The following is an 11,768-nucleotide window of genomic DNA, read 5'->3' as shown; positions in this document are numbered from 1 at the left end:
ATGTTTGGAATCATGTCTGATTTTGTTCCACTTCTCACGTGTGCACCACTTTGTGTTGGTCTTTCACCTGGAATTCCAATAACATTGATTCATGTTTGTGGCTGTAATGTGACAGAATGTGGGAAAGTTCAAGGGGGCCGAATACTTTTGCATCCACTGTATGTAAAAAAACAAAAAAACAAACCATTGTTCATTACTACTTACTAATTGTACGATCGCTAGCTTAGCCTGGTTATGTGTAATTTGAACGTTTAAACGAATTACACATTATAGATTTTGGGAACATAACATAAGCCACGTGGACACTGAAGACATCAGAAACTGCTGTAAAATGGAAGAATTCCCACATGTGACCGAAATGGAAGCATTCACAGAACAGAGCAAGATGTAGAAGTAGCTGAGGTCATGAAGCCAGCAACACGTTACATTTGTTAGCAGTTAAGAGAAGGAAAAACATCACTTTACTACACTCCTGTGATCACTGTTACATGCTGTGGGGCTGTGCTACATCTTAGCAGTTATCTTGGCTGTAGCCACATGGCTACTCTAGAATGAAAGAAATGCTCCATGTTTTTTAAAACATAGAAACATTTTCCATCAAACTGTTATATTGTTACAGGCTGCCGGGGTGCAACATAGCTAACACAAGCAAAATCTTCGTGCTTTTGTTTCAGGCAGACTGGCTCATGTTATCGACACTGGGTACTATTGTTGCACTGCAGACACACAGAGGTAGTTGTGGCAGCTTCTGACCAGTAAATGTCCTGCACAAGTGTTGCAATGGCACATTGTGCTATAATAAAAAACGACTTCATATCTGAAGGACTTCTGTGTTTAAGATTCACACTACAGCTTAGTGCAACGACAAGGCAGAACATGTAACAATATTATTACAGGGAAATATTAAATTCCAAGTAGAACCTGGTGTTCTTTGTAGGTATCTATGCAGTGTGGTGAGATACAATAAACACACCCAGACAAATCCTGGCATCCCCACGATACTCTGAGCATTGCTTGATTGCTGTCCATCTTCCAGGCCAGGCTGTGTTAGCTACTATCAGCTTACAGTCTGGTTGCTTTGCTAATTAGCTGCTCACCTCACCAACAGGCAGTAACATTTTCTGCTGTCAAAAGCATTTTGTAGGGACAAATATACAAATAAACAGCCCATCCCCCCCTGCTTGGAGTATAGACTCAGTATCTCGACTCCAACCTCTGTCGCTGCAACATTGGTGTTACAGAGGAATATAGTCAGTAAACTGTGTTCAATCAAACAAAGTGCAGCAACGTATTGCTGACATAGACTATATTTGCTGTGTCAATAAGCTATGTTAATGCCTCGTCAGTGCTACATCTTTTCAGTGGGAAAACAATGTTTGTGCTACATAATGTCTCTCCAGTCAGATCGTGCAGACAGAGAAAAGGCGTTGGTGAAACAGAGGTGTGCGACATTATCCCGAGCTCTTGCTCAGGAAAAAGCTACATTAAATCTGTGTGGGTAGTACTAAGAAACAGAGAAACAATCGCTTCCCAATATCCAAACACCTACCACTACCCACACAGAGGATATACATCGGCAATATATTGGTGTGCTAAATAGGTAGCGTTAGTAGGTAGTTGAGTAGTAGTCAGCAGAGCTTCAGGGCCGTCCATAGTCCTTCATTTAGCTCTTTCAGCCGTTTATTAAAGTCTTCATCAGGAGTGGCAGAGGAGTTTCTTATAAAAAAAATAAGGGCCAGAGCTCTGCTTCCTCACAAAGATGCACCTCAGAAAGAAGACTTACACCAGATCAGGTTCCCTTCAATTCACACAAGACCATCAGGGTGTCTGATCTGGAATCAAAGGTCTTTCCTCTGACACAAACCTGCCCAAAGCACTTAATCATTTCAAGAGTCTGTTCAGTTTGGAAATCTCGTTCTTTATGATCACCTTGTTTAATTTGCCCAAGATTTTACGCCTGATGCCCTTCCTGACGCAACCCTCCTCATTTATCTGAGCTGACTCGTGGTTCTCACGGGTGGGTTAAAAAGAGACATGCAGATGGACAGATGGCAGCAATTTTTTCAAAAGGGATAGAAATGGCTTTGTTGAAAACATACTTTAAGAAGAGGGAGGAACATAGGATGACCTATAAGAGTGGATAACGGTGCATGCAGGTGGACAGAAGGTGCAATCTCAAAGAGACAGGAGACTGCAAGCTGCTGTCAGGCAACAATGTAGTTAGTCAGCATCAGATAGTAGTCTGTAGGACAACTCTGGACATGAAGAAGAGAAAGTAAGTGAAGGCTGAGGCAAAGATTATGGTGAAAGGTTGTAATAGAGTTCAGCGAGGACACTAGTCAGCACGCTGCACGGCAGCACCTGCAGAATATGGTCATTCTTCAGCTGTTGCCAGAGAAATCCTGGGGATCCCCACAACGCTTTGTGTTGACTTAAAACAGAAAATATTTTTAGCATTCACACACCACTGAATGCACCGGAGAGCAACATGCGGTTAGTATTGTGCCCGAGGATATTTGGTACGCAGAACAGAGCAGCCAGGAATCGAACCACCAACCTCCTGGTTAGTAGGTGACCTGTTCTAACACCCGAGCTACACCATTTATTTTCTTAATCAGATGAGCTGATCTGATATCAGTCTGGGTGGAGTCCTTTTTTCTCCCCGTCTTTCCTCATATTGTGTATTTCCATTGTTCTACCTCTCCGACCCGTCTTCCCTATGTGATGTTTGTGTAATGTATGTATGTTCGGAAGGGTAAGATGGCGCTGGTTGCCAGCAGCCTTAACCCAATTTCCTTCAGGATCAGTAAAGTATTATCAATCAATCAGTATGTCGTTATGTCAGCTCAGCTCTCCAGTATTTCATTTGGGCGCCGGGTATTCTGTCCGAGCTGTAATTGATTGGTGATGTCATCCCCACATCATCTTCCCACCAATATAGAAGTGTGTGTTTGTGTTTCTTTGTGTCTACAGAGGCAGAATGGTCAAACTGGTTTGACAGGGATAATGAAAGGGGATCTGGAGACTGGGAGAAATTGTCTGATCTGCATAAGGCCTATCCAGACTGCCTATGTAGCAGCCCGCTGGACATTCAGGTAAAGATATTCTTAGAGAACAACACAACCTAACTTACAATAAGTGACACTTTCATTAGGAGTAAGACAATGCAATTAAGCATCAATACGCTCAAGAAAAAGAGGAATCTAAATGAAATGAGTTTATCTTTCACAGAAAATACTAAGAAATAAATTCAGTGTGTATTTCACGATCCAACGTTGGTTCCTAAAAGTTCAATTTCAAATATTACTACTGTCCCTAATTAAAAGTTCTCACTATTAATGTGTTAATGACTCCATCCTTGCATCTATGCTTGGATGTGTGCGTTAATGTTAACTTGCTGAATTTTACTGCAGTGCATCCAAAAAGTATTCACTCGTTCCACATTTTGTCACGTTACAACCTCCAAAGTGGATGGAATTAATATTTCATGTCAAAATTCTACATATGTGACATAATAAAAAATTGAAATACAACACGTGCATAAGTATTGCGTCCAGCTTCCACTGGTGATCTGTTGCAGCCATCTGATCATCTGTCAGACGTCTGCAAACTGATGTGAGTCCACCTGTGGTCAGCTCAGTGGGTTGGCCATGATTCAGAAAGGCACTCACAAAAGCTGAACTTTTTGGAAGGTTTGATTCCTTCGAGTCACTGAACAAACTGCTCCACACTTCTAAAGCATACCAGCTCCTTCAACCGTGCTGCCGTAGAGAATCCATCTGGAAATCATTCCTACCGTTGATATAAAGCTGTATAATAACTCTCTATTCTGTGACAGGTGAACACACCTGTCAGGCAGAAGATCCCAAACATATTTTTGTATTATACCCTCACGCAGCTGTTTTTCTTACATTTATTGTGTAGATATTATTTATTAATGCAAATTTCACTTCAGCAAGAAATATAACCCCCAGCTGTGCACCAGTCACACCAATCATATTAAGGCATATTATGTGGTTAGTATTGTAAATCACTGGTCTGACTTCACATGCATACTTGAGTAACATCCTAGTCTTAACCCATAGAGTTTACCATTATATCTGCACATGAATCTTTAATAGCTTCAACTCTTCTGCGAGGCTTTCCACAAGGTCTGTGAGTGTTGGAGAATTTTCGATCATTCTTCCAAAAGTGCATTTGTGAGGTCAGACTGACGTTGGCCTGGCTCACAGTCACCGTTCTAATTCATCCCAAAGGTCTTGATTCATGCTCATCAGGTAAACAAATCCTCAAATCAGATTCTGTTCATCTGGATGTGGTGTTGTTTTCATGGCCACATGAAGACAATCAACTTTCTGGGCTGAGGTCAGAACTTTGTGCAGGCCAGTCACGTTCTTCCACACCAAACTCACTCATGCATGGACCTTGCTTTGTGCGCTGGTGTCCGGTCATGTTGGAACAGGAAGAGGCCATCCCTAAAGCTGTTCCCACAAATTTGGGAGAAAAAAAACTGTCCAAAATGTCTTGTTACGCTAAATCGTTTAGAGTTTCTTTCATTGGATCTACGTTTGGATGTCTGTAGGGACTGACTGCAGAAAGTTGGTGACCTCTGTGCATCATGCACCTCAGCATCCGCTGACTCCACTCTGTGAGTTTATGGGTCCTACCACTTTGTTTCTGAGTTGCTGTTCTTCCTTTAATTAAATTAAATGTGCTTAGATTTTTAATATTAATGTATGTTTGCCCATTGTGATCACGAGTCTTGTTAAAAAAACAACATTAATGTGCAAAGACTTGACTGATTTGATTTAATGAATATCTTCCACATTACCAAGTTATACTTAGATCATAGTTCTACAAGAAAGAAAATTAACTTGAGAAGTGAAAAGAAAAAAAGGGATAACAGTCACAGGAGTGACAGTTTCTTAATTGTTGAGGAATCCTTGAGAGGAATCAGTGCTGTTAATCATAGTGGTGAGTGGTGTAAATCACCATAAAACCATAAAACAAACAGGAGGCTGAGCTATCACAAAGCAGCTTTTATTCAGTTGTCTGGTAATAGTTTGTGATTTGTTTAGCCTTTTAGTTTGAACTAGGGATGGTCTTTAATTGCATTGCTCATGGCTCTAAAATCGGAGCAAAGAGCTGGCCCCAGGAAACAAAATGAAACAAAGAAATGTGCTGTCCTATTCCTAAGAAGTGTAGAAATCTCTGTGCGACCTTCATACATTTTATACAGTCAGCTTGCTGTTGATATAATTCACCAATAATACTAGATCATCACTGACTGAAAAGGCATTTTATGCATCTCTTTGTAACCATCTTCCTCTGTCACGTTTACAAGGTCACAAGCTTAGATCTGTCACTGAACAGTCGATTTTCTTCAATAGAAGTAATTCTGCTTATATACAGGTTCACTGTCAGCTTGTACTACGCTTTAGATGATTTACAGTAACCCTGACATTATCTTGTACCATATCTTGATCTTCTTTTAGCTTCTCCCTTTAGGTGACACCACAGCATATCATCTGCCTCTGTCTTATCCAATCGCTGGCATTCTCCTCTGTCATGCCGACCCTCTTCATCTCCTCCTTCACTACATCGATTAAACTTCTCGGAAGTGTTCCTCTTTTCTCGCTGCCTGGCAGCTCCATCATCAATGTCCTTTGCCCATTATATCCACTGTCCCACTGCACAAGTCCAAACCATCACAGCCGTGTCTCTAACTTTGTCTCCAAACCGCTCAATTTGAGCTGCTGCTTTTAATCTTGTCGATCCTGGTCACTCTCAAAGGAATTGTTTGCAAATTCAAGTCTGCCACCACCAGCTCAGCCTCCAGTCTTTTTGTCAGTACTACTGTCTCCAGACCAGACATCATAGCAAGGATACCATCTTTCACTCTTGCTGCTATCCCTCTGTCACAAATCACCCCTGACACTCATCTCGACCCACTCCACCTTTTGGATGGCATGTATTTAAACTCATCTATCTTCACTACCTCTTACCTCTTGTTTTTCCACTGTTACACCTCACTCTCATTCACACGCATGTATCTGTCTCGCTTTGGCTGAGTTTCATTCCTCTTCTCCCTACAGCATATCTCAACCTCTCCACTTGCTCCCTAGTCTCATTACACATCACAATATCATCTGCAAACACCGCAACCTACGGAGACTCCAGCCTGACCTCATCTGTCAGCCTCTCCATCAGTATTGCAAACAGGAAGGGGATCGCAGCTGATTCCTGATATGATCCCCTCCTCACCTTGAAGTCATCTGTCACTCCTTTTGCACGCCTTAAAAGTGTCTCACTGTCCTGCATCGCCCTCACATACTTTTGTGCCACTTCTGACTCCCTTATGCAGTACAAAAGTTTCTCTCTGAGCACAATACCATATGCTTTCTCTCGATCCACAAGACGCAGTGCAACTGCTTTAACTCCTTCTGACCTTCTCTACACTTCTGCATCAGCACTCTCAAAGTAAACATCTAGTAGTAGTAGTAGTAGTGGCCTGGAGCCATACTGCTGCTTGCTGATCTTTTCATGTATCCTTAACCTGCATGTCATGTGACTTTTCCATGTTATGAAGCAGCACGTGGACATTCCTTGTTTTTCCCGGGTCGCTGCTTGTGCAGTCGGCCTAGCCTGACCCGTCTCCCCAATGTGATGCTTGCGTATTGCATGTATGGTCTAGGTATCTATCTTAATTTCCCCTTGGGGATAAATAAAGTCTCTCTGACTCTGACCTACATCATTAGCCCCCCAAGCCCAGGGGTTTTCTTTTTAAGGTTTTCCACTGAAAATCAAGTCTTTATTGTCCAAAGAAAACTTTGGACTCTATGGATAAAATAAGGGAAATTTAAAATAAAATCTTTCTCTAATACTAGATCAAAGTAAGACATAAAAATAACTCTGCTACACTTAAAACACTGCAAAAGGAAATCAACCTCCTCACTGGATGTGCCACAAACTGTAACCTTTCAAATATAATGGCAAGTTTCATTTCAATAATAGATGAAGCCTGATTTTGTGACTAAAATAAAACCATGCTAGTAAATTGCCCCCTGGAGGATAGCCCAAAAACCTTCTAGCAATGCTAAAGTCAGGTTAAAAGTGTCTCAGTGAAGAGTCACTACACCGGGGTCAGCTGAGGCTGCTCCTGTGAGCAGTTGTCTTTGGCCAGTTGGACGAACAGATCTGTCCTCAGTCAAACATGGCTGCAACATGAGTGTACTGCTGGGACATGTCACAGCCAGCTGTTAGCTTTCCATGTGATGCCAGGCCTGCAGTTCTGGCATGCTGATTCCAACACCCATACTACCAGTTCCCGTTTGTTCTTTGCTGAACTGAACTGAAAAAAATATATAAAAAATTAGTTTTAGGTTTTCTGGCTTTCTTTCTTATGAGGGGCTTTATATGATGAAGATTTAGAGAGGGGCTTTATATGATGAAGATTTAGAGAGCCCGCGTGCCTCTGAACAGGTTCACGGAAAAAATGACAACGTCTGTGTCATGGTCGGCTGTGTGGCAGGCAGGAGTGGTGGACCCAAAATGCAGGACTCTTAGGAAACGAGGTTTCAACTGAAAATGCAGCTTTATTGCTGGAACAAAACTTCAACATAAAATAAAACTCACAAAAGCAAACAAAACTCTAAACTGAGATGCAGGAGGACTGGAAATCATGAACACCCAGCAAGTGAGGGTGAACCGCCGTTAACGACACAACGCTGACACAAAGACACACTGGGCTTAAATACACTGAGGAGTCATCAAGGAATTAGAGACAGAAGGGGGACACAGCTGGGAGAAATAAGACCTAACGAGACAGGGAGAGCAAAGCCGGAACACTGACATCAGACAGGAACAAGAACCTTCAAAGTAAAACAGGAAACAAAACACACTTTACTAAGACACGGACTAGACAGAGACAGACAGACTTGACACTGACCAAAGCCTACTAAATAATACTCATAATCAAAACAGTATCACTGATAAATCAAATCATAAATCATAATCTAGAAAAACACCAAAGCATGAAAAACAGAAAGCTGGGTCAACATGACCCAGAACCGTGACAGTCTGTTTTCCTAAGTTTGCCGTTCTCATTCTAAAACAGCAGGATCTCTAGTTCTAGCAGCCAAGTGGTGTTCTTCCAGTATGTTGTGTGATTTGGGTCAAATTTGTTTTGGATTGTCTGACACATCCTGAAGGTATGTGAAGAGGCTCAGTGCCAGATGCTAAATGTCTATACTTTCCTCTCGCTTTAGTGGCCACAGCACAGTTTGCTGAGTTTAAGAGGTCACAGTTTTATTATTGCCCCTGTTGGAAAGTTTCATCAGAAACAGGGATTTACAGCAATTGAAACGGTCAAGAAAAGGTTACCACATAAATTTATAGATTATCATTAAATAACTGAAACCGCATATGAAAACAAGGAGAGTTGGCAGTTTGTGCTACGCTGGCCTTTCCGCTGTGTTGCTCCATGCTGCTGCACCACTTTCCCCAGCATTGCTGTTGGGCCCCAGTACCTTATCAGTAGGCTAAAATAATTAAGTAAGGTGCATGCTATTCTTTCTGTGACAGCTGTTTGAAAATGAATGAGGTTAGAGTTCCAAAAATGTGTGTAGGACTCTGCCCAAGTAAGTCTTTGTGTCTAGACAGATTAGGAAGCCGTGGAACACTGAGGACTAGGCCTGTATGCTGGAGGCCTTATGAAATTCCTGCTGTTTGCCAATAACATAAGCCAGCCAGCAGACAAATTTCAGATGTAGTTTATGAAAACAAACAAGTTTAGAAGCCACCCAATAAAAGAAAATGTCCTATTGCCAAGTCACCAGACATTTCTCTGTCTTTTTCTCTCAAGCTGTGAGCAAGCATGTTGCCCAACATTTTGAGACGGTCCTCTTGAGGACAGTTGACAGCTGGAATAAAACCAACAGTGTGTCGCAAAATGTAAAAATAGCACTTTTTATCCACGTGTCTCTCATGTTTCCACTGTCCAGGCTGAAACCCATGACGGCATTCCATCCAACCAGACGGGAGATGTGATCCACAAGAAACACAAGGACTATGGCTTTGTCTGTCTCAACAAAGACCAGACTCATGGCCTGTGTCACAACTACAGGGTCCGCTTCCTCTGTGGAAAACTAGGTATAATCATTTGACTGTGTATATTGTGTTTATACCTTTAAGCGTAGCACGAGTATATATTTTCCACTCGTAGACTTCTTCTCACAGTACACCATACCCCTGCATTTTTGCCCTGTTTCCCTTCCTTAAGAATGGCTTCTTGACAGCCACTGACATCGTTTCTGACGAGGCTTTGATAAACTGATGGTCCAGACATAGCTCGCAGGTCCTGCATCAGGTCTTTTCTTATTTCTTAAGAACACGAATTTCAGGTATTGATCATCTGTAGGTAGTTTTCTGCCTGCTTTGTCTTTTGTTTTTCATTTTCCTTCATTTTAAGGATGCACTGCAGACCAGGCTGAGATATGCCCCTTTTTGGGGTAATAGCTCTTTGGAATCACGTCGTTGTTATAGAAATACTTTATTCCTGTCAGACTACATTGCCTTTGCATCTTTTGTACACTCAACAAAATAGATTTGAACAAACTATATATTTTTGTGACACACTTCTAGCTACAAAGATACAGTTTAAAATTGTTTATGTTCAAGAAACCAGTTTCAGGTGATTTAAGTTGTGTGACAGGACACATCATCATTCTGGAAGCAGCAATCAGAAGATGGGTACACTGTTGTTGTAAGGGGAGGGTGAGAAACAATACCCAGGTAGGCTTTGGCACTGATGATGGTCACTTGGTACTAAGGGGTCCAAAGTGTGCCAAGAAAATATTCCCTATACCATTACACCACCATCAGCTCTATGAATTTGTAATAAGCCTGCTTTCATGTGGATTATGCTAAGTTCAGAGCATGCCTTCTGAATATGGCAACAGAAATTTAAACTCACAATGTTATGTTGTTCAATTTTGCTACCCATGCAAGCTGTAGCCCCGGTTCCCCCTTTTTGTTTACAGGGGTAGCACCGAGTGCGGTCAGTAAAGAGAACATCAACATATTATGTTTAGAGCCCTTGTGCATACCTTGGTTGCAACAAGTGGTCATTTGAGCTAAAGTTCTGTTACTAACAGCTCGAATCATTCTGGCCGTTCCGCTCAGACCTCTGCGATGTCTCATTTCACTAAAACAACTGTGGCTAACTGCATATTCTTATTGTTTTAGACCATTCTTTATCAACAAGAGAACTCGCTGTGCAGGAAAATCCCAGCAGATCAACAGATTCTGAAATACTCAGGCCAGCCCATCTGGCACCAACAAACAAGCCATCATCACCTTTCATCCCCAGTCTGATGGTCTATTTGAACTTCAACGGGGCTGCTGACCACGTCTACATGTCACATTGAGTTGCAGTCGTGTGATTGGCTCATCACATCTTTGTGTTAATGAGCAGCTGAATACAGTGGCCACTGAGTCTCTATAGACATACAATCTTGTTGTGCTTCAGAGAACATGTTCTGTGGGGGCGGGCTGCTATGACTGGAATGCATGGAGCTCCATCTGTGCAGAGATTTACAGTCCTTTGTCTGGACTTGTCCCTATATTTTTGTTATATAGAGATGGGCTTTCGAGTGTTGTCTTTTGTCAAGGTTGACAGTGGCTACAAGCACTCTATACACTCTGTGATTTACCCCGCAAACACGCTCCCACAACGCATTAAACTACAGTTGTAGGCTAGCTGTCATTCTACGAAAGCGTCTGCTTGGCTTTTCTCTGAGCTGAGGATGTGATCTCAGGAAAAGATTTATTCTGGTTAATAAGTGCTTTCATAACTTTAAAGACTCAGTTGTTTCTCAGCTAAAAATCACAATATTAGAACCAGTCCATTTACCATTCACCCATTACAAGCAGGGAAGTGCAGGGCGGGAAAAGCTAACACAGAACGTCCAAAGTCTGCAGTTCAGAAAGTGTTTTGGTCCTCACAGACTCCTATTTCAAAATGCCCAAACTTACACCAGTGAAAGGCATGTTTACAGCCTGCTGCAAAAAGCATTTTTGACCTCCGTCACTTCTTCCATCATATCTGGTGTGCCAGTGGCGGCGTGTGGTTTGTGGCTCAGCTGCAGGGAAGGGGTGGAGCAGTATGTTCATGGGGGCAGTGCCAGAGGAGGCCGACTGGCACAGCTGTCAGCCATCACACCAACCACTCCTTCCCTGTTTAGGTAGCAGCCGGGTCCTGGTGGAGAGAGCTGTGCGGTGTGTGTGAAGAGGGCAGCGGTGAATCAAAACACTGTTCTCCCGAGTGCCGGGTCCTTCTTACCACAGCCTCACTTCCATCAACATTTTAAGTTATTTGACAAAAGATTACTGCTGAATTTACACTTTCTACCATCAGTTTGACCTTGTCTGTGAAACCATATCATCAGCCTTCAGGGACATTTATAAGGTGTCTATACAGGGTCCATGTGTGACCATAAGTGTCAGAATCAGAAAGAGTTTTATTGCCAAATGTTGAGCAGGTTTACAACATTAGGAAATTGCTTCGGTACTTAGTGCAAACATACTGTTAAACAAACACTTAAATAAACATAAAATTTAATTTAAAAGTGCTAAGCAGATAGATATATACATGTTAGTGGTGGGAACAGTCGTACGGTTATTGTTCATGAGTCCAACATGAGGGGAAGAAACTGTTCTTATGGCGAGAGGTTCTGGTGCGAATGGACCGGAGCCTCCTGCCTGAGGGG

The 11,768-nt window shown here is 42.2% G+C and overlaps 1 protein-coding gene across 1 annotated transcript in view; it reads left to right on the top strand.

The window, feature by feature from the left end:
* Positions 1-11,768, top strand: part of cemip (cell migration inducing hyaluronidase 1) — a 132,853-nt gene that overhangs the window by 72,050 nt on the left and 49,035 nt on the right. Inside the window, exons 9-10 of the mRNA XM_005742891.1 lie at positions 2,974-3,095; positions 9,003-9,150. Coding sequence (XP_005742948.1) covers positions 2,974-3,095; positions 9,003-9,150 — 270 coding nt within the window. The remainder of the gene's footprint in view (positions 1-2,973; positions 3,096-9,002; positions 9,151-11,768) is intronic.

Source organism: Pundamilia nyererei, unplaced genomic scaffold (assembly GCF_000239375.1).
Source record: "Pundamilia nyererei isolate P.nyererei 1_Seehausen unplaced genomic scaffold, PunNye1.0 scaffold00124, whole genome shotgun sequence".
NCBI classification, from domain to species: Eukaryota; Metazoa; Chordata; class Actinopteri; order Cichliformes; family Cichlidae; genus Pundamilia; species Pundamilia nyererei.
The sequence above is the reverse complement of the archived record's forward strand: the minus strand, read 5'-3'. Positions and strand labels throughout refer to the sequence as shown.